We start from the raw sequence: 21703 nt of genomic DNA, 5'->3' as shown, positions 1-21703 counted from the left end.
ACACTTCTCTGAACACACTGTTAAAAATAGGTTCATTTGGACCAGGAAAGAAAACTGAGGTTAAAATTTCACAAGTGAACCCTTCATTTTTTTCCTTCCCCTTTATCTTTTCCTGTTATTTGGGGGGTTTTAAATTACATAAGTGGCTTGAAAACAAAGGCAGTTCTTGATGGAGATGTTTGATATGGGAATGTGAAAGAAAATTGGTTGCAATAGTGCTTCTAACACTGACAATGCTGTATGAAGCTTATCATTTTAGAACTAAAAGGCACTTTAAATACTGTGTATTCTAATTACTGAGATTGTAACTGGTCAGTAGTTTCAAAGATTGTAGTGAATGATGAGCCTCAACTGCAAATTTATAAAAGCATTCTTTCTAGTATATCATTTTGCCTGCGTAAATAATTGACTAATTGACTCTTAACTGTGAAATGCACTGTAGAATGAAAGATTAGGAGTTCCTAAGCTTTTTGGGTGTGACTTTTATCACTTAACTCCTAGGTTTTTTTTTTTAACCTATAAAATCAGGATCTGAGTAATTTTCCTTATTCTTTGTTTTGTTTTTTTGTGTTTTTGGGTTTTTTTGTTTGTTTTTGTTTTTTTGAGATGGACAGTGTCTCGCCCTGTCACCCAGGCCGGAGTGCAGTGGCACAATCTCAGCTCACTGCAGTCTCCACCTCCCTGGTTCAAGCGATTCTGCCCCAGCCTGCCAAATAGCTGGGACTACAGACGCGCCACCATGCCCGGCTAATTTTTGTATTTTTAGTAGGGATGGGGTTTCACCATGTTGGCCAGGCTGGTCTTGAACTCTTGGCCTCAAGTGATCTGCCCACCTTGGCCTCCCAAAGTGCTGGGATTACAGGCGTGAGCCACCGCGTCCAGTCCAGATCTGGGTAATTTTCTAAATTCCTTTAATGTATAAAGCTATGCAATAGCTATATTGGACAGTAAGTTAAAATAGTATTAACACAGTATTTTGCCTGTACTGAATAAATAGTTAAATTATAGAAAGTTTGATAGTTTGTATTTACTAAATAAATTGAAACAAGGAGAACTTGTAGCACAGTGTGGAGAAAGTGAGGCTGTTTCAAAAGCTACAGATGTTTTTAAAGTAGCCTCACTTTCATGGTTTGTGTCTGTTACATTATGGATTAATCAGAATTGTGTCAAGCAGGTGGCAGAACCCTGCAGTGATTTGAACAGGGAACATTTAAGGAATTACTAACTAGTGATAGGAGATTACTAGGGGAATTCTAATGAATACAGGAATCACAAGTGTAAGAAACAACCACTACCTCTGAGGCTGAAGCAGAAGGAATACCCATTTAGTTCAGGGGACTCCTCTTTCCCCATCTATGCTGAAACTTAGATTTGTTTTTGGAAGGGTGACTAGTAAATAAGTTCTCTCGGGTGCCCTGGGGAGCTGCATAAGTAGTTGGTACTAAAACTCACTGAGAGGTGAGGGCTACTGGGTGTTTGACATGGTGCTGCAGGAATAATCAGAAAGGGGACACAGGAGCCAGGAAGAGCCCCTTCCTTAGTCAGTGTCCTTCCAGCACTCTTTCCAAATGAAGTCTTATATCATGGCAACTGTCAAAGGAGAAATGCTTTATAAAGGTCCTGCCTCCAGTATCACAAAACAGCAGGGCAAAGAATAGTAGATTTGGATCCTGAGAAGCAATAAATAATTAAAATCAGCACAAGAATATGTTGAAATATTTTGTCTTTTTTTCTTAATCTACGATTTAGGGGGGAAATGTAATGGATGGAACATGGGTGTCATATATAGAGCAAGACCCCTGTTTCTGTTAATAGATTGTTATTGGACCACAGCCGTTTGTTTAGGTATCGTCTCTGGCTGCTTTTAAGCTATGATGGCAATAGTCATATGGTTTGTGTACAACTGAGGAGTTGTACAGGGACCCTGTAGCCTGAAAAGTTGTTATCTGACCCTTTACATTAAAAAAGTATTAACCCCTGGTATAAGGAACTGAAATGAAGTTTTAAATAAATTAAATTTGACATTTCACAGATTGGCGCTGTTCCACTGGCTGCTTTGGGGGCTCCTACTCTTGATCCTGCCCTTGCTGCACTTGGGCTTCCTGGAGCAAACTTGAACTCTCAGGTATAACTTAGTAACTTCAAGTTTTTCACCCATTTTTACAGAAGATCTGTTTCATTAACTGTTGGTTTGCATTTCAAGAGCAGAAGCTAATGGCTGTGTTGTAGTAATTTTTTTTCTTGTTTAAACTTGTCAGAGCTTTAAACAGTCACTGAATGACTAACTCCTTATCCATTAATGGATTTCTTTTATATAGTTCAAAATAGAAAATAGGTTCACGAGAAGCCAGTACATTATCAGTGTGTCATAGAGTCAGAGTAAATAGTCATGAAAAGATAGGAATGTGGTTTATAATTTTTCTATCATGGAAATTTTTATTTTAATTTAGCTAACCTTTTTTTCTGAAGTTCTTTGTAGAGATCTTTTGTATTATATTGGCTAAGCTGTTTTGAGTTTTACATGTTTATGTCAAAAAGTCTTAAAGGAGACATAATTCTATAATATCTAGACTGTTCAGCCTCATAATCTTTAGATAACTTGCTAAAGCTGCTCTATCCAATACTGTAGCTACTGATGTCACCGGTTTTTGTTTTGTTTTTGTTTTTTCTTTTTTAATGTGGCTACTATAAAATATATGTTTCATGGCATGTAGCCTGCATGGATTTCTGTTGTTCAGTTTTCTGCCTAGAAAATATTGGTCATTTATTGTTTTATGTATTCTCATTGTTCTTATGTTTTATTTTTTGCAGTCTCTTGCTGCAGATCAGTTGCTGAAGCTTATGAGTACTGTTGATCCCAAGTAAGCGTTTTTTCTTTGTTTTCATTGGTGATGTGGTATCTGAATGTCTACAGAATTAGTTTTTTTGATAGCATTAGGAGATATACCTAATGCTAAATGATGAGTTAATGGGTGCAGCACACCAACATGGCACATGTATACATATGTAACAAACCTGCACGTTGTGCACATGTACCCTAGAACTTAAAGTATAATAATAAAATTTTAAAAAAAGAAGAAAAAGAGTTTTTTTGATAGCTTATAAGAAAGTTATCAAGTTATCTTTTCTCAAGACAAGCAATATATATTGTTACCTAGAAACAAGGAGAGAAATACAGAAGTAAGGTCCTCTAAAATATTTTGTTTTAGTGTCATTTAAGTCTTGAATAGTAATTGTAAATGACTTATACCTGGATGATAGCAAAAGAGCTAATAAGGGGACAACTTCGTTTGAAGATCAGAGGCTGAGTCCTGAGGATAGTAGGAGTTAGAGGCAAAGCTGAGGGAATCACTATCCCAGAGCAAAGTAGTATTACATATTATATAATTAATAGCCAACATTTTATTTTAGGTGCTTTTGATAAGTGCTCTTCATGCTGTCACAGAAATTGTTTCCGACTTGACGATGTGACAAATTCATCAGTTTTTTTCACTGGTTATTTGTTGGCATAATAAATTTGAACTTTATACCTTTTCACCTTAACTTGGTGAAAGTCACTGTCAGTAAGTGAGAGAGCATGAAAAGGACGGAATCGTTCTACTTCAGTAGTTAGTGGCCTTTTTTCTTAGAAATTATCTAAAAATAAAACCAATCACCAGCTTGGTACCCATCACCCAGCTTATAAAATAAAATAATACCAATACAAGTTGAAGCTTCCTATGTACCCATTATTTACTACATTTCCCATTCTGCCCACAAATAACTACTAAATTTTGTGTCTATAATTTTCTTTCTTTCTTTCTTTCTTTTGAGACGAGTCTCACTCTGTTGCCCAAGCTGGAGTGCAGTGGTGCAAACTCGGCTCACTGCAACCTCCGCCTCCCAGATTCAAGCAATTCTTTTGCCTCAACCTCCCAAGTAGCTGGGACTACGGGCACATGCCACCACGTCCAGCTAATTTTTTGTACTTTTAGTAGAGATGGGGTTTCACCGTGTTAGCCAGGATGGCCTCGATCTCCTGACCTCATGATCCACCCACCTCGGCCTCCCAAAGTGCTGGGCTTACAGGCATGAGCCCCACCGTCCCCGGCCTTTAATTTTTTTTTTACATATGTAAACCTGTAAGGGGCATCTTTAGCCTTTCCACTCAAGACTTCATGTGTAATTTTGGTAGGCCTTTGGCCTCTGTCTCAGTTCCTCCCCACCTACAAAGTAAAAGGTAATGCTCTTCCCCAGAAAATTACTATGTCATAATTTTTTTTTTTTTTTTGAGACGGAGTCTTTCTCTGTCCCCCAGGCTGGAGTGCAGTGGTGCGATCTCGGCTCACTGCAACCTCCACCTCCTGGGTTCATGCCATTCTCCTGCCTCAGCCTCCCGGAGTAGCTGGGACTACAGGCACCCGCCAACACGCCCAGCTAATTTTTTGTATTTTTAGTAGAGACAGGGTGAAAGTGTTAGCCAGGATGGTCTCGATCTCCTGACCTCGAGATCTGCCCGCCTCGGCCTCCCAAAGTGCTGGGATTACAGGCTTGAGCCACTGCGCCTGGCCTCTTTTTTTTTTTTTTTTTTTTTTTTTGAGACGGAATCTCGCTCTGTCGCCCAGGCTAGAGTGCAGTGGTGCGATCTCTGCCTCCCGGGTTCAAGCAATTCTGCTGTCTCAGCCTCCTGAGTAGCTGGGACTACAGGCACCCACCACCATGCCTGGCTAGTTTTTTGTATTTTGAGTAGAGACGGGATTTCACCGTGTTAGCCAGTATGATCTCGATCTCCTGACCTCGTGATCCGCCCGCCTTGGCCTCCCAAAGGGCTGGGATTACAGGCGTGAGCAACCACACCTGGCCAAAAATTTTTAATTTATATGAATAAAAGTTCTTAGCATCAGCATATTTTCTTGTACTGGCATTTCTAAAAATGTGTTTGTTTATGGAAAGTTAATGGATGTTCAGCAAAATAGGTATTTTTCTAATTCCAGATGACTCTTAGTTATTAAAACAAATACTTGTAAATATTCAAAACAATGCTGTACTATATGTTGTTTACCAAAGTTATCCTGGAGTCCTCCCCTCCCTTTTTTTGAAGGAATATTTTGCTAAAATGATGTTATATACTTCAGTATTTATTTGAAATGCTGGTGTGCATTTTAAAATATTTCATATCCCATTTCTACGTTCTGTTTCAGGTTGAATCATGTAGCTGCTGGTCTCGTTTCACCAAGTCTGAAATCAGATACCTCTAGTAAAGAAATAGAGGAAGCTATGAAAAGAGTACGAGAAGCACAGTCCCTAATTTCTGCTGCTATAGAACCAGGTAAACAATGTTTATGCAATTTTGTTGTGTGGATTTTGGCAAAAATGATTTTGACATAAATGTGGTATTGTGTTGAGTGACACCCTAGTTGTTTAAAATGTTGTAAATTCTGATAAAAGATTGTATAGTGGAGTGCCACTCGGACGTATTTGGAGACAATCCTGGTGGTCACAGGAGTACCAACTGCATCTGGAGGGCAAAGGACCAACATGTTGCTAGATATCCTGCAACAAACAGCACAGCCTTCCACAGCAGTGGTTAATCTAGTCCAAAATGTCAATAGGATTATCTAATACTTGATATAATATTTTGTTTTTCTTCTTTATGTTTAAGTTGGGATAGCCTAATTTTAAATTTTTTCATTGATCAAGAGAACCTAGTGAAAATGCTTCTGTTTAAAATGATATTTCTTTAAAGAAAATTAGTTGTCTTTGCAGATTGTCTTTTTGAGATTAAATGAATAGATATCATACTATCTGCCCATATATGTCTAGATCTATGGCCCTGGATTTTCTTTCTTATAAATATCTTATTCATTAATAAATGGGAATGTTTTTTAATGTGCCTATTATTAGGAAAGTAATTTTAAAGTATAATAGTGGATAAACTGATACCAAATGCTTTATACGTATTATGTTATTTAACCAGGAAAATGTCAAATAATTAGCCACAGTCACATGGCAAGCAGTAGGAGCTCTTAGATAGCACAGCTGGGTCTATGTAAGGTTTACGACACACAGTGTTCTAGCTGCTGTTTATATTGAAAATATATGATTAAAATGACTGAATGTAGTTTATGAACTGATTTTTTACCAATATTTTTATGAATTTATTATAATGACATTCACAATAAATTAAACCCTATTCATGAAATGACTTAAATGTAAAAGAAACTCAATCTCACTTTGATGATAGTCAATGAATGTAGAATACAGTGGCTTTATTTCTCTTGTTATGTCCTCAGTTAAGGAATTTCTTATGTGTAGTTCCAGATCTCCTTTCTATACTTACACAATTGAAAATAGGTAGGGAAGAGGAGTGATGAGCAGATAACAGGAAGCGAGCTAGCTTACTAAAATCTGGTTCTGTCACAGAAGTGGGCTAAAATCAGTAAGTGAACCATGACTTTCTGCATTTGGGGTCCAAATATTGAGTCTGTGAAGAACCAAGGAAAGGAAAGGGGACCCCTCATTTAGAACCTTGTCAAGAGTAAATCAGAGCCAAAGAAAGAGAAATGTACCCTCTTTATGGATTGCTGGACAGAAAACACTTCACAGCCTCTTAAGTCTGGCAAGTAAAATAGTCAAAGGAACCTTTAGCTAGCTGAGAATTAGACGTCTAATGTGGATCTACCAAAAGCTTGGATGATTTGTAATTTATAGTATTTCAGTAAGCTTCAAAATCGTGATTATAAAATGGTTACTTGTGACATTCAAGGGTTGTATGTAAAAGCTGAAAACTAAGGTGAAAAATTATTAGAATAACTTCTGAAAGGGAATAATCTTCCTATTTGATGTGTTTTTTTGTTTGCTTGTTTTTATTTTTGAGGGGTCTCACTCTGTTGCCGAGGCTGGAGTGCAGTGGTGCAATCACAGCTCACTGCACCCTTCATCTCCAGGCTCAAGCAATCCTCCCAGCTCAGCCTCCCTGCTCAGCTTCCCCAAGTACCTGGGACCACAGGCACACACCGCCATGCCCAGCTAATTTTTGTATTTTTTGTAGAGATGAGGCCTCACTATATTGCCCAGGCTGGTCTTGAACTCCTGGACTGAAGTGCTCCTCCCACTGCAGCCTCTCAGAGTGCTGTGATTACAGGCATGAGCCACTGCGTCCGGCCCCTATTTAATGACTTTTAAATGCAAGTTCCTTTTCTTCTAAATGTAGATAAGAAAGAAGAAAAAAGAAGGCATTCAAGATCAAGATCACGTTCTAGGAGGAGGAGGACTCCCTCATCTTCTAGACACAGGTTAGATTGCTTTTTAGTCAATTATACGTTAGACAAAGATAATTTATATATCTCACATCTTTTTTAATTTGCTATTAATCTGTTATCCTCTGGTTAAAGTGTTTTAGTAACCTCTGCTGTTAGTGTGTGAATGACTGTTCACACATGTAAAAAGTAAGAAAAGGTACAGACGAAATAGATGATTTATACTTTAAAACCCCCAAAAATTCAGAGGTGGTAGGAAAGCCTTGGAACTAGAGCAACAAAATGAAAAATAATTGATTCATTGAATTATACAAGTTTCCAAATACTTGTATTTGTTATCTAGTGTCAAAAAATGACATCTGGTAATATCACCTTAGATCTCATCAGTAAAACGCAAGTACTAGGAATCTGGCATACTCACAGCAATGGAGTCATTTTCCAAAATTTAATTTTCTCAGATTTTTTTGTTTGTTTGTTTTTGGTTTTGTTTTTTTTGTTTTTTGTTTTTTTTTTTGAGACGGAGTCTCGCTCTGTCACCCAGGCTGGAGTGCAGTGGCACGATCTCGGCTCACTGCAAGCTCCACCTCCCAGGTTCACGCCGTTCTCCTGCCTCAGCCTCCCGGAGTAGCTGGGACTACAGGCGCCCGCCACCACGCCCCGCTAATTTTTTGTATTTTTAGTAGAGACGGGGTTTCACCGTGGTCTCGATCTCCTGACCTCGTGATCCGCCCGCCTCGGCCTCCCAAAGTGCTGGGATTACAAGCGTGAGCCACCGCGCCTGGCATTTTCTCAGATTTTTATCATTGGCAACAGATTCATCTGTTTTCCTTATATAATAGACTTCATTTATTTTTCAAAAAATTGTCTGCCAAATACCCAAGTCTGAATAATCATAATTGTAGATTCTCAAAGGTGATAATGAAAAAGCAGTTAGTTCAGCTCCTAACTCACACAGGTGTCTTCCTTAGTATAGCCATTATACTTCATAAGCATCAGAAGTGATTTATGCATACTTTCCATTTCATCACACAGAATATTACTCAAGAGACTAGATTTAATCCTGCTACTATGTTAATAGTACTGAAGGGGGATTTAATAAAATTAACTTTACTGCTTCATCAAATACATCTTTATAAAAGTGGCATTATTTTTTTCTTTTACTGCAAGTGCATACAGAAATGCCAGTGAAGAAGGTGGTGACTCGTAGGGCAGTTGAATAGCCCCTACCTTGATTTGTGTTGAAGAGTTCAGTATTTTTACCCACTATGGCTTTTGTGACATTGGTGCAAACGTCAACACAGTGGAAAAGGCAATATTTGTTATTATTTTGAAAATAATTTTGACCTTATGGACCCCATAAAAGGGTCTTAGAGCATCTGCGCAAACGACAATATGAAAGCCATTGCTCTAGGTTATTCACTAACTATTTCAGCCATTCTTCGATTTTCTTAATTTCCAAACTCAATCCTAATTGACCTTAATTGCATCCTAGTTCTAGTCAGAACCTTTTAGGGTTGACATTCAGAACTAGGATATTCCAGTTGTGGTCATTTACTTCAGCTAGTTTCAGTTTCACTTTACATACCCCTCCACCACTGGACTTTTTTTTTTTTTTTTTTGAAACGGAGTCTCACTCTTGTTGCCCAGCCTGGAGTGCAATGGCACGATCTTGACTCACCACAACTTCCGTCTCCTGAGTTCAAGCGGTTCTCCTGCCTCAGCCTCCCGAATAGCTGGGATTACAGGTGTGTGCCACCATGCCTGGCTAATTTTGTATCTTTAGTAGAGACTGGGTTTCTCCATGTTGGTCAGGCTCATCTCAAACCCGGGACTTCAGGTGATCCACCCACCTTGGCCTCCCAAAGTGCTGGGATTACAGCTGTGAGCCACCGTGCCCAGCCAGTCACCACTTGACTCTTAAACCTTCACTCCTGGGTTCATCTCTTCTGGAACCTAGTTCTGTCAGTTGTCTGCCTTTTCTTAGTGTCTGTTACCCCTTAGTTTTTACCAAAGGTTAGATAAAACCATTTCTCCTATTTATTGTCAGGATTTTTGAAAGAGCAGTGTGACTTGAATCCTAGACTTTTCACGTCTCTATTAAAAGCACTTATAAAATATCTAAAAAGTAACATTTCTGTCTCAGAGATGACCTCTTCACTCTGTTTTTATTATCTTCTAATATCATTTTCTTATTTTAAGTCATTTCTTGGAGTATTACAGGGGTTATCCTGTATGCTATGTCTGTTTATTCCCTGTCACCCATCTTATCCCACTCTGTCTCATTCTTAGAGTTGTCTTTCAGAAACCCAAATGTAGATCATGTCACAGATACTGAGAAGCTCCTTATTGTCTTGATAAGGTGATAGATAAAACCTTAGAATGGCTTTCAGGGTTCTTTACTATTCTGTCTGGTTTATCTTTTTACACATGTCATTTGCCACTCCAAAAGTTAAGGACTAATTGCCTCAACATACCATTTTCTTTATGTCTTCATGTTTCTGCTCACGATCCTTTCTGCCTAATGCTTTCCCACATCTTCATTTCCACCTTGAGGAGCTCCTTTTTCTTTCTTCAAGATACAATGCTTGCAGTCTTAATCCTCCATGACAGTGCCCTCATAGTTTAGTTTAACCTCTGCAGTAGGATATACCTCATAATATGATGACTACAATTTATATGTGTTTCCCTTTACCGAACTCTTATTAAAAAGGAGAGCCTGGGCCGGGCAGGGTGGCTCACGCCTGTAGTCCCAGCACCTGGGGAGGCCGAGGCGGTTGGATCACGAGGTCAGGAGATTGAGACCAGCCTGGCCAACATAGTGAAACCCCATCTCTACTAAAAACACAAAAATCAGCTGGGTGTGGTGGCACGTGCATCTGTAATCCCAGCTACTCGGGAGGCTGAGGCAGGGGAATCGCTTGAATCCTGGAGGCGGGGATTGCAGTGAGCCAAGATCGCGCCACTGCACTCCAGCTTGGTGACAGCGAGACTCCGTCTTAAAAAAAAAAAAAAAAGAGAGCCTGTGTCTTTTTCTTTATATTAAATCTTACTGGGACTCTCTCATTTTAATATTAATTACTTTACTATGACCAGTGAAAAGTAGAAGTGAAATATTTCCCTGAATCCAGATACTTGTAATACATCGTAGCAGAGATGATTGTTGTGGGTTGTGGTAACCCCCACCACACACACACACACACACACACACACACACACACACACACTCCACACCCCCCCCAGGCTCAAGCTATCCTCCCACCCCAGTCTCCTGAGTAGCTGGGACTATAGGCATGCACCACCACACCTGGCTAATTTTTGCACCTCTTTTTTTTTTTTTTAATGTAGAGACAGGGTTTTGCCATGTTGCCCAGGCTGGTCTTGAACTCCTGAGCTCGAGCTGTGTTCGCCCACCTCGGCCTCCCAAAGAGCTGGGGTGACAGATACAAGCCACTGAGTCCAGCCCAGTTGTAGTATCAAGCATCACACAGTGTTTTAAATGACTGTGACTTTCACAAGCTTTTTGACTTTATTAAAAATATGTTACACTAATCTCTTTTGCTGGCTGTTAAAAGCTCATATGAACTAGTAAGTGTAGAAAAGTGACTGTAGTACATTCCCTTGAAAAACAACTGTTCAATCTCTTAAGGTTATGATTCTGATATTTTATATGCCTATATTTCATTCAAAGTATATTATTGGTGCTTTTTATTTAAATCAGGCAGTGTAGTAATTGCTCAAGAATACAGTCATGAAAAGACTTACTTCCCATGTCTTTGTGGAGCCTGTGGTAGGGTAGTTAAGTACATAAAAGCATCTTAGGATGTGGAGATGTTATTGCAGGGAGTTGTTTAGTAAATAGTTTCAAATATGGCTGAAAATAAAAGATTAAAATTAAAGTTAATTGAGTTCAATAACTCAAATAGTTTATTGAGGCATTACTATGGGTTTTGAGGCAGTTGTTTTAGGGAGTTAGGGCAACAGAAGCTATATTAGTACATCAGTAAGAGGAAAGAAGGACATCAATATTTAATGTACAGTCCCTCCGTATATGCAGGAGATTGGTTACAGATCCATCTATGCCAGAATCCATGCATACTCAAGTCCTCTGGAATCCACATATAGGAAAAGTCATTCCTGACTATACATGGGTTCCTCATCCTTCAAGTACTGTTTTTAATCCACATTTGGTTGGTGGCAAAAAATAATAATAATAATAATAAACTGTGTAGGTGGACCCGTGCTGTTAAAGCTCATGTTATTCAAGGGTCACTTGTGTGTGCCTACACTAAGGCACCGAGCTAGACTCTATTACTGCATTTAATCTTTGTCACTATTTGGTGATGGAGGTGTTGGTGATGGAGGTGTTACTATCCTTGACTGCTGAAGTAACAAGGTCAGAGAGGTTAGATAATACTCTTAAGTTACCTGGCTTATAAATGAGAGCTTAACACAAGTCTTTAAGATGTCCATGCTCTTGTACCTTGAAAAGAAAAGTAGGCAGAAAATTTAGACTATATTTGAAATGTTGCACAGAAAGAAGTTGAATGGTCACTAGAAGTTAAGTGATCAAGACTAAGCAAAGGATTGCAACTTATTTTTAATTTTCAAAATAGAAGAGAATGGGCTGGGTGTGGTGGTCAGTGCCTATAATCCCAACTCTGGGAGGCCAAGGTGGGCTGGTGGCTTTAGCCCAGGAGTTCAACACCATCCTGGGCAACATGGCAAAACCCCATCGCTTAAAAAATGGAGGAGAATGAGTTTTAATGCAGTAGGGAGGATGACAACATCTAAAGGTTAATTGTGCTTCTTATGTCCCGCAAGAGCCAGGTCAGAACACAATGGATGGGGGCTTGGTGCAGGGAGTAGAGAAACAGATATGTCAGGGAAAAATGAGAGTAAAAGAGGCAGTTTATACAAATTGTATGTATCTATAAAAGGTCTGCATTGCCTGGAGTTTCCTAAATTGTGGATTAAAGGAGTGGAATTTGTTTCAGAGAAAAATTTGGAATAGGAGATGGCAACACAATAAGTGGCTTCTCTTTATAAAATAGGAATAATAGTGGCATTTACTTTACGGACTTATGAGACCAATTTGTAGTTTATATATAGCATTATATAAGTATTTGATTTGTGATGAGGAAGGTTTAAGCTGCACTAATGAGGAATGAAATAAGAAATACATGCTAAAATGCTATATAATTGTATAAGATAATGCAAATAAGTCATATTTTTATTCTCCTTCATGATCTAGTAGTATTTTTAACCTTGGAGTTGTAAGTACAGTGGGCATAGAAGGACCTATCTGACAGGTTGAACAAATCATTAAAAGGTGAGGAATTCCAAGTGTTAAAAGGTATTACTAATTTCTAAGATGTTGAAGATGTTTGTTCTATGGGCTAGATAATAGCAGCAACTGGAAGGGAATTATCCCCCATTTAATTGTTTAGTCTGTATGTGTGAATCTTTGTCTGATACTAAGCACAAAATTGATAGTCGTTTTACATTTCTACGCATGTACTGGCTTCCTTTTACATTATTAGGCGGTCAAGAAGCAGATCGAGACGGCGGTCCCATTCTAAGTCTAGGAGTCGGCGACGATCCAAAAGCCCAAGACGGAGAAGATCTCATTCCAGAGAAAGAGGTAGAAGGTCAAGGAGCACATCAAAAACAAGGTATAGCATTGGGTGAGAAAGCAAATTTTAGGGTTCCCAATACCCCTAGTACGGTGATACTTAGTAACAAAAGAGGTGGTTGGGGTGGGGGGCAGAGAAATAGGGCTAGACAGGGGAAGAAACTGTCAATATTTGAGTTTGAGGAGGCTGACATTTGTTTTCTGGTGCTTCCTTGTAAACTGAAACTTCATGTGAATGAGATCTGAAAAATGGAATGAAGTCCAGCCCTTACTGAATGAAGTACAGCCCTTAGCCGAGGGCCTAAGTAAAATTTCTTAGTAGTAGGAATTGTTAGCTGTCCTGCTACCTTCTTTCATAAGAAACAGCTTAACGTTTTATTTCCATCTAAAAATACATTCAAAAACCAGTCTCTTCGTGTAGAGCCACTTTTAAATTAGTATGCCCCCAGTCATTTATAGTTGTGAGGCATACAATTTCACAGCATTTAATTTTTTTAGCAACTGCTTTTTATCTCTTGCTAAAACATTTATCTTAATTTTCTAGAAGCAACTCTGTATTTGGCATTATTTTATTTATTTATATATTTAGTTAAATCATGTCATTAAAGTAAGTACAGCTGGGGACACAACATAACTTACTCTTGGGAAGCATAAAACTCAACTAATGAGAACAGAAGAGTGGGGGGTAGCTTTACTATCATTGTTAAACCTGTATTGGGGCTTTTAGTCCTTATGTGCTACAGAGTGAATCAAACAAGGTAGATTAATAGAACAGTTATACAAAGGAATTAGGCATTTCTTTAAGGACTTTCTGATTACTAGGAGAGGAGTGATGGATTTAATTACAGGAGAGGAACCGTTAAATGATGATTGCTACTTGCTGATATTGGAAGAGGTTTGAGAATGACTCGAGTATTAAATTCTGAAAGATTTTACTAGACTCAACGGGGGCCATGCTTTCAGGTGGAGAATGCTGTTTCTTGAAATGACAATATTTTGATGTACTAGGACTAGAAAATGAGGTCAGAAAACTATAATGAGACAGATCGTGGAAGGCTTTGTTCACACTATGCACTTGATCCAGGAGGCAACTGGAATGGGTTGAAAATGGTGAACAGGGAATTAATATTTTCGGGTTTGTACTTTAAAAGATTTCTGACAGAGTACAGAATCAGTTTATGGAAGACATGACTGGGACCTACTAGGGGACTCTTCTAGTAATCTAGGAGTTAGATGATGAAGATTCGAATGAAGAGGGAACCGAGGATGACCAGAGAAGGGAAAAAAATGAAATACAGAATATAGAATGGAAAGATTAGCTTACAACAGTGAGAGAGGGATACTTGATTCCTAAAATTAGAGAATAGTTAAAGGGGGGGGTTGTTTATGAGACTTCTCATTCAACAAATATATATCGTTTATCTACTCTTTGCTTAGAGTCTTGGGGAGAATGATGATCTTGGGGAAAAAATATTGTGAGGAGTAAAAATTTATAGGAATCTGTAAAAAAAAAAAAAAAATTGAGTTATGGCTGTAGTCACAATCTGTTGATGTTTTCTAATAAGCCCTGAAAGTTCATAATATATAGCAGCAGAAAAAGATAGAAGCTTGCTTGATTCATGATAGAGGTTGACCTGGGATGTGTGTCTTGGAAGAATATTCATGATATTGATGGATTATTTTGGTAGTGCTCTGTGGGTTTTGGCCTGATAGGAGAGGTGTGTTGGGAAAGTGGTAATCAGCTGAGAGAAAAAGGAGTCTTGAGGAGCCTAGAGACAGTTAACTTATTGGTGTTTACCAAGCATATTTCAAGCCAACATCCTAGTTATTTTCTCACCCATAGTCCACTTTAGTCTACTCGGGAGAAAACCTAGGAAAATAGGATTTTAAAAGAAGTTATTGTACTTCAGATATGCCACATAAAGTATTATTTTTAAAACAGTTTCTGTCAGAATAACATTTATGCTTTTAAGGATGGGATTAGATCTGATTATACTTTTGTGTTTGTAGTGCTATATAAATTGGCATCAGCTGAGTCTTCTAATGCATTCATAAATTGTGTTCCTTTGTTAGAGACAAAAAGAAAGAAGACAAAGAAAAGAAACGTTCTAAAACACCACCAAAAAGTTACAGCACAGCCAGACGTTCTAGAAGTGCAAGCAGGTAAGGTGGCATTGTGAATTCTTGGCAATTATTTTTTTAACTTTGCTTCTAACAGTATCAGTACGCTGTCAATATGAAGTCTTTTCCAGAACATAAGTATTTCAGTGTTGAAAAAAGTTACATTTTGCCGTTATTGAAAGTTTTTAAAAGGCAATTTGTGAAGAATAATGTAGTTTATTTTTCTTTTTACTTAATATTTTATGGTCTAGAGTATATTTGAAGTAACATGGAATTCAAGAGAGGTGAGTTTTTCTCTTTATAGTTTAAGTTATAATGGCTAAACCATACCGAATTGTTCCATTAAGTAAGCTTATTATAGTAAGCTATATTTATCATCTGCATGTTAGTACTTGAGAATTTTTCTATCCCTTTTAATGATTGTTGAATTAATGGGAAGCCATTCAGGTTCTGGTTTGTGTCATTCTTAGACTAATTCTATCTTTAAGCCGTCAGTGAAAATTGAAACGTTGCAGACTTTACTGCACAAAAAGCACATTTTCATACTTAATTTGGGATTTGTATGATATTAGTAAGGGCTGGACTTCATTCCATTTTCAGATCTCATTCACATGTTTTGCTGCAGTGCTTGTTTTATTCATCAGCATTACTTACATTCACTAGGAGGTTCATGCCATATAAAAAAAAAAATAACTGAAATGTATAAAAGACCTAAATGTAAGAGCCAAAACTATAAAACCTTTAGAAGGAAACAAAAGTGAATCTTTAAGACCATGAGCTTGTTGGTTTCCTAGGTATGACTTCAAAAGCATAAGCAACAGAAGAAAAGACAAATTTTGGAATTCGCCAAAATTTAAAACATTTGTATTTCAAAGGATACTATCAAGAAAGTAAAAACCTAGAGTGCTAGATAGAAAATTTCTTTATATATTCTATGTTAAGAACTCTTACAACTCAGCAATAGAAAGGCAACCCAATTTAAAAATGGCAAAGAATCCATAGCCATTATTCCAAAGGAGATATGCAAATATCTAGTAAGTACATAAAATCTGTTCAACATCATTAGTCACCAAGGAAATATAAACCAGACCACAGTGAGATATGTCACAGTCACTAGGGTGGTTATAAATCAAAAAGACAGATGATCGCTGAGCCTGACTGATGATAGTAAGTGTTGATTAGGATGTGGAGAAATTAGAACCCTGTGCATTGCTAGTATGAATATAAACTGGTACAGGTGTTTTAGAAAACTGTCTGGCATTCCCTAAAAATGTTAAACATAGAGCTTTATTACCCACCAGTTATACTCCTGGGGAAAAATGAAAACATGTTCACAGAGAAGCTTTTATGTGAATGTTTGTGGCATTATTTCATAATAGCCAAGAAGTTAAATATCCATTAAGACATGGATAAACAGAATGGTATATCTATACAATTGAATATTTTTCAGCAATAAATAAGGTTGATACATGCTACAGTATGGATGGAACTTGCAAACATCCATGAAAGGCCGTGTATTGCGTGATTCCTTTTATATGAAATGCCCAAAATAGGCAAATCCATAAAGATACCAAGTAAATTACTGATTGCTGGGGAGATAGGGAGGATTGGAGTGATAACTAAAGGGTAGGGAGTTTTTGGGGTGATGAAAATTTTCTTAAAAACTAAATTTTTAAGAATGAAAATGAAACCAAATATAAGTACAGAAGGAAATGCTGAATCAGGCCTGAGGGATAGGTGGCAAAGAGATAGAAAAGATGGAAAGTACTACATGTATTTTCTTACCTTAAAAACTGTTGAAGCTTTTTTTTTTTTTTACCTGTTGCTTTATATAATGTACTTGTAAGTGCCTTCTCATGCTGTATTATTGGATCACTCTAAATTAAGGCATCTTCTGTGAGTTATTAAATACCCACTGTTTGTAGTTGTGCTACAGTCTGTTGAAGGACACGGAAATGTAATATAAAATATTTCTTCTGTCTAGAGAATTTGGAGTTTCAGTTACATAAGACAGTAGCAAAAAGTATAAGGTGCACAGTCGTGACAATGTTTGATAAGTGAATGCTCAGATATGTGTAATGTTTCCAGGACAAGGGTCACAGAGGGCTATATAAGTAGAAAAAAAGCTTCATTTGGAAACTAGACAACTAAGTACAGGGTTTTTTAAGTCTGATAACTTTTGAGAATCAGGAACAGAATTTTTTTTTAAGTTACAGTAAAAAGTAGGGGAAGGCTGTATATCGGCTGTGTATCTTCAAAGTAATTGGTGAAAGCAGGGTTGTTGGGGGACTGCGGGGGGCGATTTTGCTAGAGTATAACGTTTCTACCTTTCCACTAACTAGTTCTCTGAATTTCATCTAATGATTTAAAGGTGAATGTGGGGATGTTTTATTAGTAACTACCTTCTGTATCACATTGAATTATTCTGTACTTACTCTGAACACTGAATGTTTGAACCAAAAACTAACTTCTTTTATAGTTTACTTCACACGTCGCCCCTCTCGCATTAGTTTTGTTAAATCAGTTTTTTCTCAAGCTTAATATTTCTAACATTTTGTCAGCAATTAAAAGAATTGCTAGAAATTAGGAGTTTTCTTGAGGATAGTAAAGATTCATGGTTTGCAGATGATTATATTACTCATTTAATTGTTTAGCTTATACCAGTATTGTGAAACAATCTTTCATTTTTCTGTTTTTTTGAGACAGGGTCTCTCTCTGTTGCCCAGGCTGGAGTGCAGTGGCCCTATCACAACTCACTCCAGCTTCAACCTCCCCAGGCTCAAGTGATCTTCCTGCCTCTCCCTCCTGAGTAGCTGGGACTACAGGCTTGCACCACCACACCTGGCTAATTTTTTTGTATTTTTTGTAGAGACAGAATTTCACCATGTTGCCCAGGCTAGTCTGGAACTCCTGGGCTCAGGCAGTCCCCTCACCTAAGCCTGCCAAAGTGCTGGGATTACAGGCGTGAGCCACTATACCTGGCCACATCTTTCATTGTTAGAATCATCTATGATGTGTCTGCATTTTTTAAGATCACACTGTATTTTAAAACCTAGTTTGCACATTTGTGATTCTAGAGAGAGACGACGACGAAGAAGCAGGAGTGGAACAAGATCTCCTAAAAAGCCTCGGTCTCCTAAAAGAAAATTGTCTCGCTCACCATCCCCTAGGAGGTAAGAATGTTAATCATTTAGATGTATTTTTTATATTTTTCAGAGGTTTTTCATTTTAAAACTGTCCGGTAGTTTTCAGCAGTTACAGTTCTTAAGAATGTTTTAATGTATTCTCTTTCTGACTTGTGACTTAAACACCATTAAGGATTGAACATTTTAGTCCTATAAACAAGTTAGTTTTGTAGCCTATGTTACTTGTGTGCTTTGACCAGCCAAGGTTTTGAAGTTGGATCTTTGCTGTACTACTTATATCCTGTGAAGTTGAGTCAGGCTCATCATCTAAACAAGTTAAACCTGTTGCTGTACATTTTACTGTCATTCTAGACATAAAAAGGAGAAGAAGAAAGATAAAGACAAAGAAAGAAGTAGGGATGAAAGAGAACGATCAACAAGCAAGAAGAAGAAGAGTAAAGATAAGGAAAAGGACCGGGAAAGAAAATCAGAGAGTGATAAAGATGTAAAAGTATGTTTACAAATCGATTTATTTTTATATTTGGGTTGATGTTGGTACTTTCAGAAGTTATTTTTCTTTGGAGAAGTTTACTTTTATTATTCTCCTTGGCAAAGCAGGTTACACGGGATTATGATGAAGAGGAACAGGGGTATGACAGTGAGAAAGAGAAAAAAGAAGAGAAGAAACCAATAGACACAGGTTCCCCTAAAACAAAGGAATGTTGTGTGGAAAAGGGAACTGTTGATTCACTAAGAGAATCCAAAGTGAATGGGGATGATCATCATGAAGAAGATATGGATATGAGTGACTGAATATTGCCTCTGAGGGAATCCAACTGTATACCTGCATCAGTGTCATTCCTTTGTGTGATTTCTTAATGCTGTATTTGTTCATCTCAAACCTAGATGTATACAGCTCTGAGTTATAAATGGTTATAAAGCTCCTGTTACTGATATTAGTTATTTACATCAAAAAGCTTTTAGAAAATGGTACGAGGTAACCAATTCTTGTCATGGTGAAATCTGATTGAGTAACCAAGCAGTTTTACTATTCTGGTGCTGCTTCATAACAAAAATGAAAAGCTGCATGCATCTACAGCAGGCATGGATTGTTTATGTCGTATGATATCCTTTATTAAGTAAGTTCACTTATAGTATTTCTATAATTTGATTCATTGCCGTAATAGAGCCATGTAGGAAATGCACTGATTGCATGTTATTGTGGCAAGAATATCCTAAATATCATTAAAATCCTCCAACATGATGGATCTACTTATGGTCTTGTTTGTTGACATGACAAATTAACATTCTTATAGTTACATCTGGAAATGAGCATTTGAAATAGATAATCCTTTAAGCCTTGTGGCAAAATTTTTGTGGCTTTTGTTTAACTTTGAAAGGTTATTATGCACTAACCTTTTTTGGTGGCTAATTAGGGTTTAAATACAGAAACAAAATTTCAAATAAAACTGTCTTTGGCAGTGAGTAAATAGCATATTTTGAAGTAGAGTTGTATACTTTTTCATAAGATGTTTGGGAATTTTTTTCCTGAAGTAATAATTTATTCCACATCTACATCAGTGAAAGCTATCTACCTATCCTGAGTCTATCTTAAAAGAAAAAAAGAAAAAAGAAAAAAAAAAAACTTATCTCTTGCCCTTATTTTGAATTTTCCACTCTTTCATTAATTTGTTTTAAGCTCCATGTTGGAAAAAGGGGTAGTGCATTTTAAATTGACCTTCATAGGCTTTTAAAATAAGACAAATCTACTTGATAATGTACCTTTATTTGATCTCAAGTTGTATAAAACCAATAAATTTGTGTTACTGCAGTAGTAATCTTATGCACACGGTGATTTCATGTTATATATGCAAAGTAGTTAGGCAACTGTTTTCTTAGTTAAAGAAGTTTCAAGCTTCACTTTTGTGCAGTAGAAACAAAAGTAGGCTATAGTCTGTGCCATGTTGATGTACAGTTTCTGAAATTGTTTTACAAGACTTTGATAATAAAACCCTTAAACTTATGTTCATGTTCCTGTAAAACCGTATTTGTATTTATTTACGCTATTGAATGTATGACATTTACCTCATTCATTTTACAAATTCTTTCCCTTTCTGTCCACGTTTCAGTGTAGTAAAAAGAGGACGTCTATCACTGTAGTGATAATTGCCATCAAAATAGTCTTTTCTTAGCTTAGTATCATTTTATTGCTTATTTTTTTGTGTGGGAATGGGGTTGGACAAAGCAATGAACTTTAGTATAAACAAATCCCACCTATATCTAGCAAATTTATATTTTTGGTGAAATATAGATATTTGCCTTTTCTGGAGTAGTATAGCAGCTGTCGATATGTATCTACTGTACAGTACTAAATAGCATTCATTTATGAAATGAGTAGTGTTTGGGTGGCTGGGGTTAAGGGAAAATGAGACTTGGAATTGTAGCTTTTATCCAAGTTTTGAGTACAAATAGGGTTTGGTTTTGTTTTTTAACCTAAAAACTGAAATGCCATATAGAAAAACAGCATTGTTTTTACAGTTTGTAGTAAGTAACTTTTTAAAGATTTTATCAAAAAGAATTTTGTCTATAGTGAGTAAAAGAAGTTCTAATAACGGTCCTAATCACTGCATTTTTAAAAAACAAAGTTCGACACAAATGGCATTTGTTTTAAACTTTAGTAGATAAAAGGTGAACCATGTGACATGGCCATTTTTGTAAGTCACACATTTCACATATGGTAAACCTAGTAACACTCACAGTCTGTTCCCTCACTTGTAATCTCTGAATACAAATATACTAGCTTTTCTAAAAGGAATCATTTTTTTTTTAAAGTAGTGCCACTGACAAGATGCTGCAGTGAAGATTATCCATTCTTAGGATATTTATTTTCAGTGAACATTTTCTGCACAAAGGTAGTGTTGCGCTGGGACACAAGCCTTTTAACAGATAACCAGTTGAAATCAAACACTGCCTCCACACCAAGTTCTGTTGTGTATTTGATAGTAAATTGATTTAAAAATAAAAGTGGTTTTTGTTAGAAAAATGTTTTGTCCTTATTTATTTGCTTAAATCCTTTAGGAGTGAACGAGAGGTGGTAGCTATACAATGAGCTTTTTTAAATGGAAAGATGGAGTCCAGTCACGCATTTGGTCTTTATTTCATAGAGCTGGAGGTAACTGTGTTCCTTACCTTCAGTTTCCTATGGGTAAAATGGAAGTGATTGCTACACCTTGCAAAGTACAGACATACCTCGGAGGTATTGTGGGTTTAGTTCCAGACTCTACTGCAATAAAGCAGGTCATGAATTTTTTTGGCTTCGCAGTGCATACAAAAGTTAGTTGTTGGCTGGGCACTATGGCTCATGCCTGTAATCCCAACACTTTGGGAGGCCAAGGCAGGGAGTGCTTGAGCCCAGGACCAGCCTAGGCAACATAGCAAGACCCTGTCCACAAAAAAAATAAATAGCCAGGTGTGGTGGTGCACACCTGTAGTTGTGGCTACTGTGGAGGTTGAGGCAGGAGGATCACTTTGAACCCAAGGAGTTGGGGCTGCAGTGAACTATGATCATGCCACTGCACTCCGGGTTG

The 21703-nt window shown here is 37.3% G+C and overlaps 1 protein-coding gene across 11 annotated transcripts in view; it reads left to right on the top strand.

Annotated features, from left to right (window-relative positions):
• Window positions 1–21159, top strand: part of SRSF11 (serine and arginine rich splicing factor 11) — a 48112-nt gene extending 26953 nt beyond the window's left edge. For 10 of the 11 annotated variants that reach the window (XM_030823143.1, XM_030823144.1, XM_030823147.1 and 7 more), the window contains 9 exons: window positions 2033–2125; window positions 2812–2861; window positions 5181–5308; window positions 7193–7274; window positions 12779–12910; window positions 14944–15033; window positions 18069–18164; window positions 18489–18627; window positions 18732–21159. In XM_030823143.1, coding sequence (XP_030679003.1) covers window positions 2033–2125; window positions 2812–2861; window positions 5181–5308; window positions 7193–7274; window positions 12779–12910; window positions 14944–15033; window positions 18069–18164; window positions 18489–18627; window positions 18732–18929 — 1008 coding nt within the window. In that variant the 3' untranslated portion in view covers window positions 18930–21159. The remainder of the gene's footprint in view (window positions 1–2032; window positions 2126–2811; window positions 2862–5180; window positions 5309–7192; window positions 7275–12778; window positions 12911–14943; window positions 15034–18068; window positions 18165–18488; window positions 18628–18731) is intronic. The other variant, XM_030823145.1, reaches the window with a different exon arrangement.
• Window positions 21160–21703: the final 544 nt, after the last annotated feature.

The sequence above is a fragment of the Nomascus leucogenys genome, chromosome 12, assembly GCF_006542625.1.
Source record: "Nomascus leucogenys isolate Asia chromosome 12, Asia_NLE_v1, whole genome shotgun sequence".
Taxonomy (NCBI): domain Eukaryota; kingdom Metazoa; phylum Chordata; class Mammalia; order Primates; family Hylobatidae; genus Nomascus; species Nomascus leucogenys.
The sequence above is the reverse complement of the archived record's forward strand: the minus strand, read 5'-3'. Positions and strand labels throughout refer to the sequence as shown.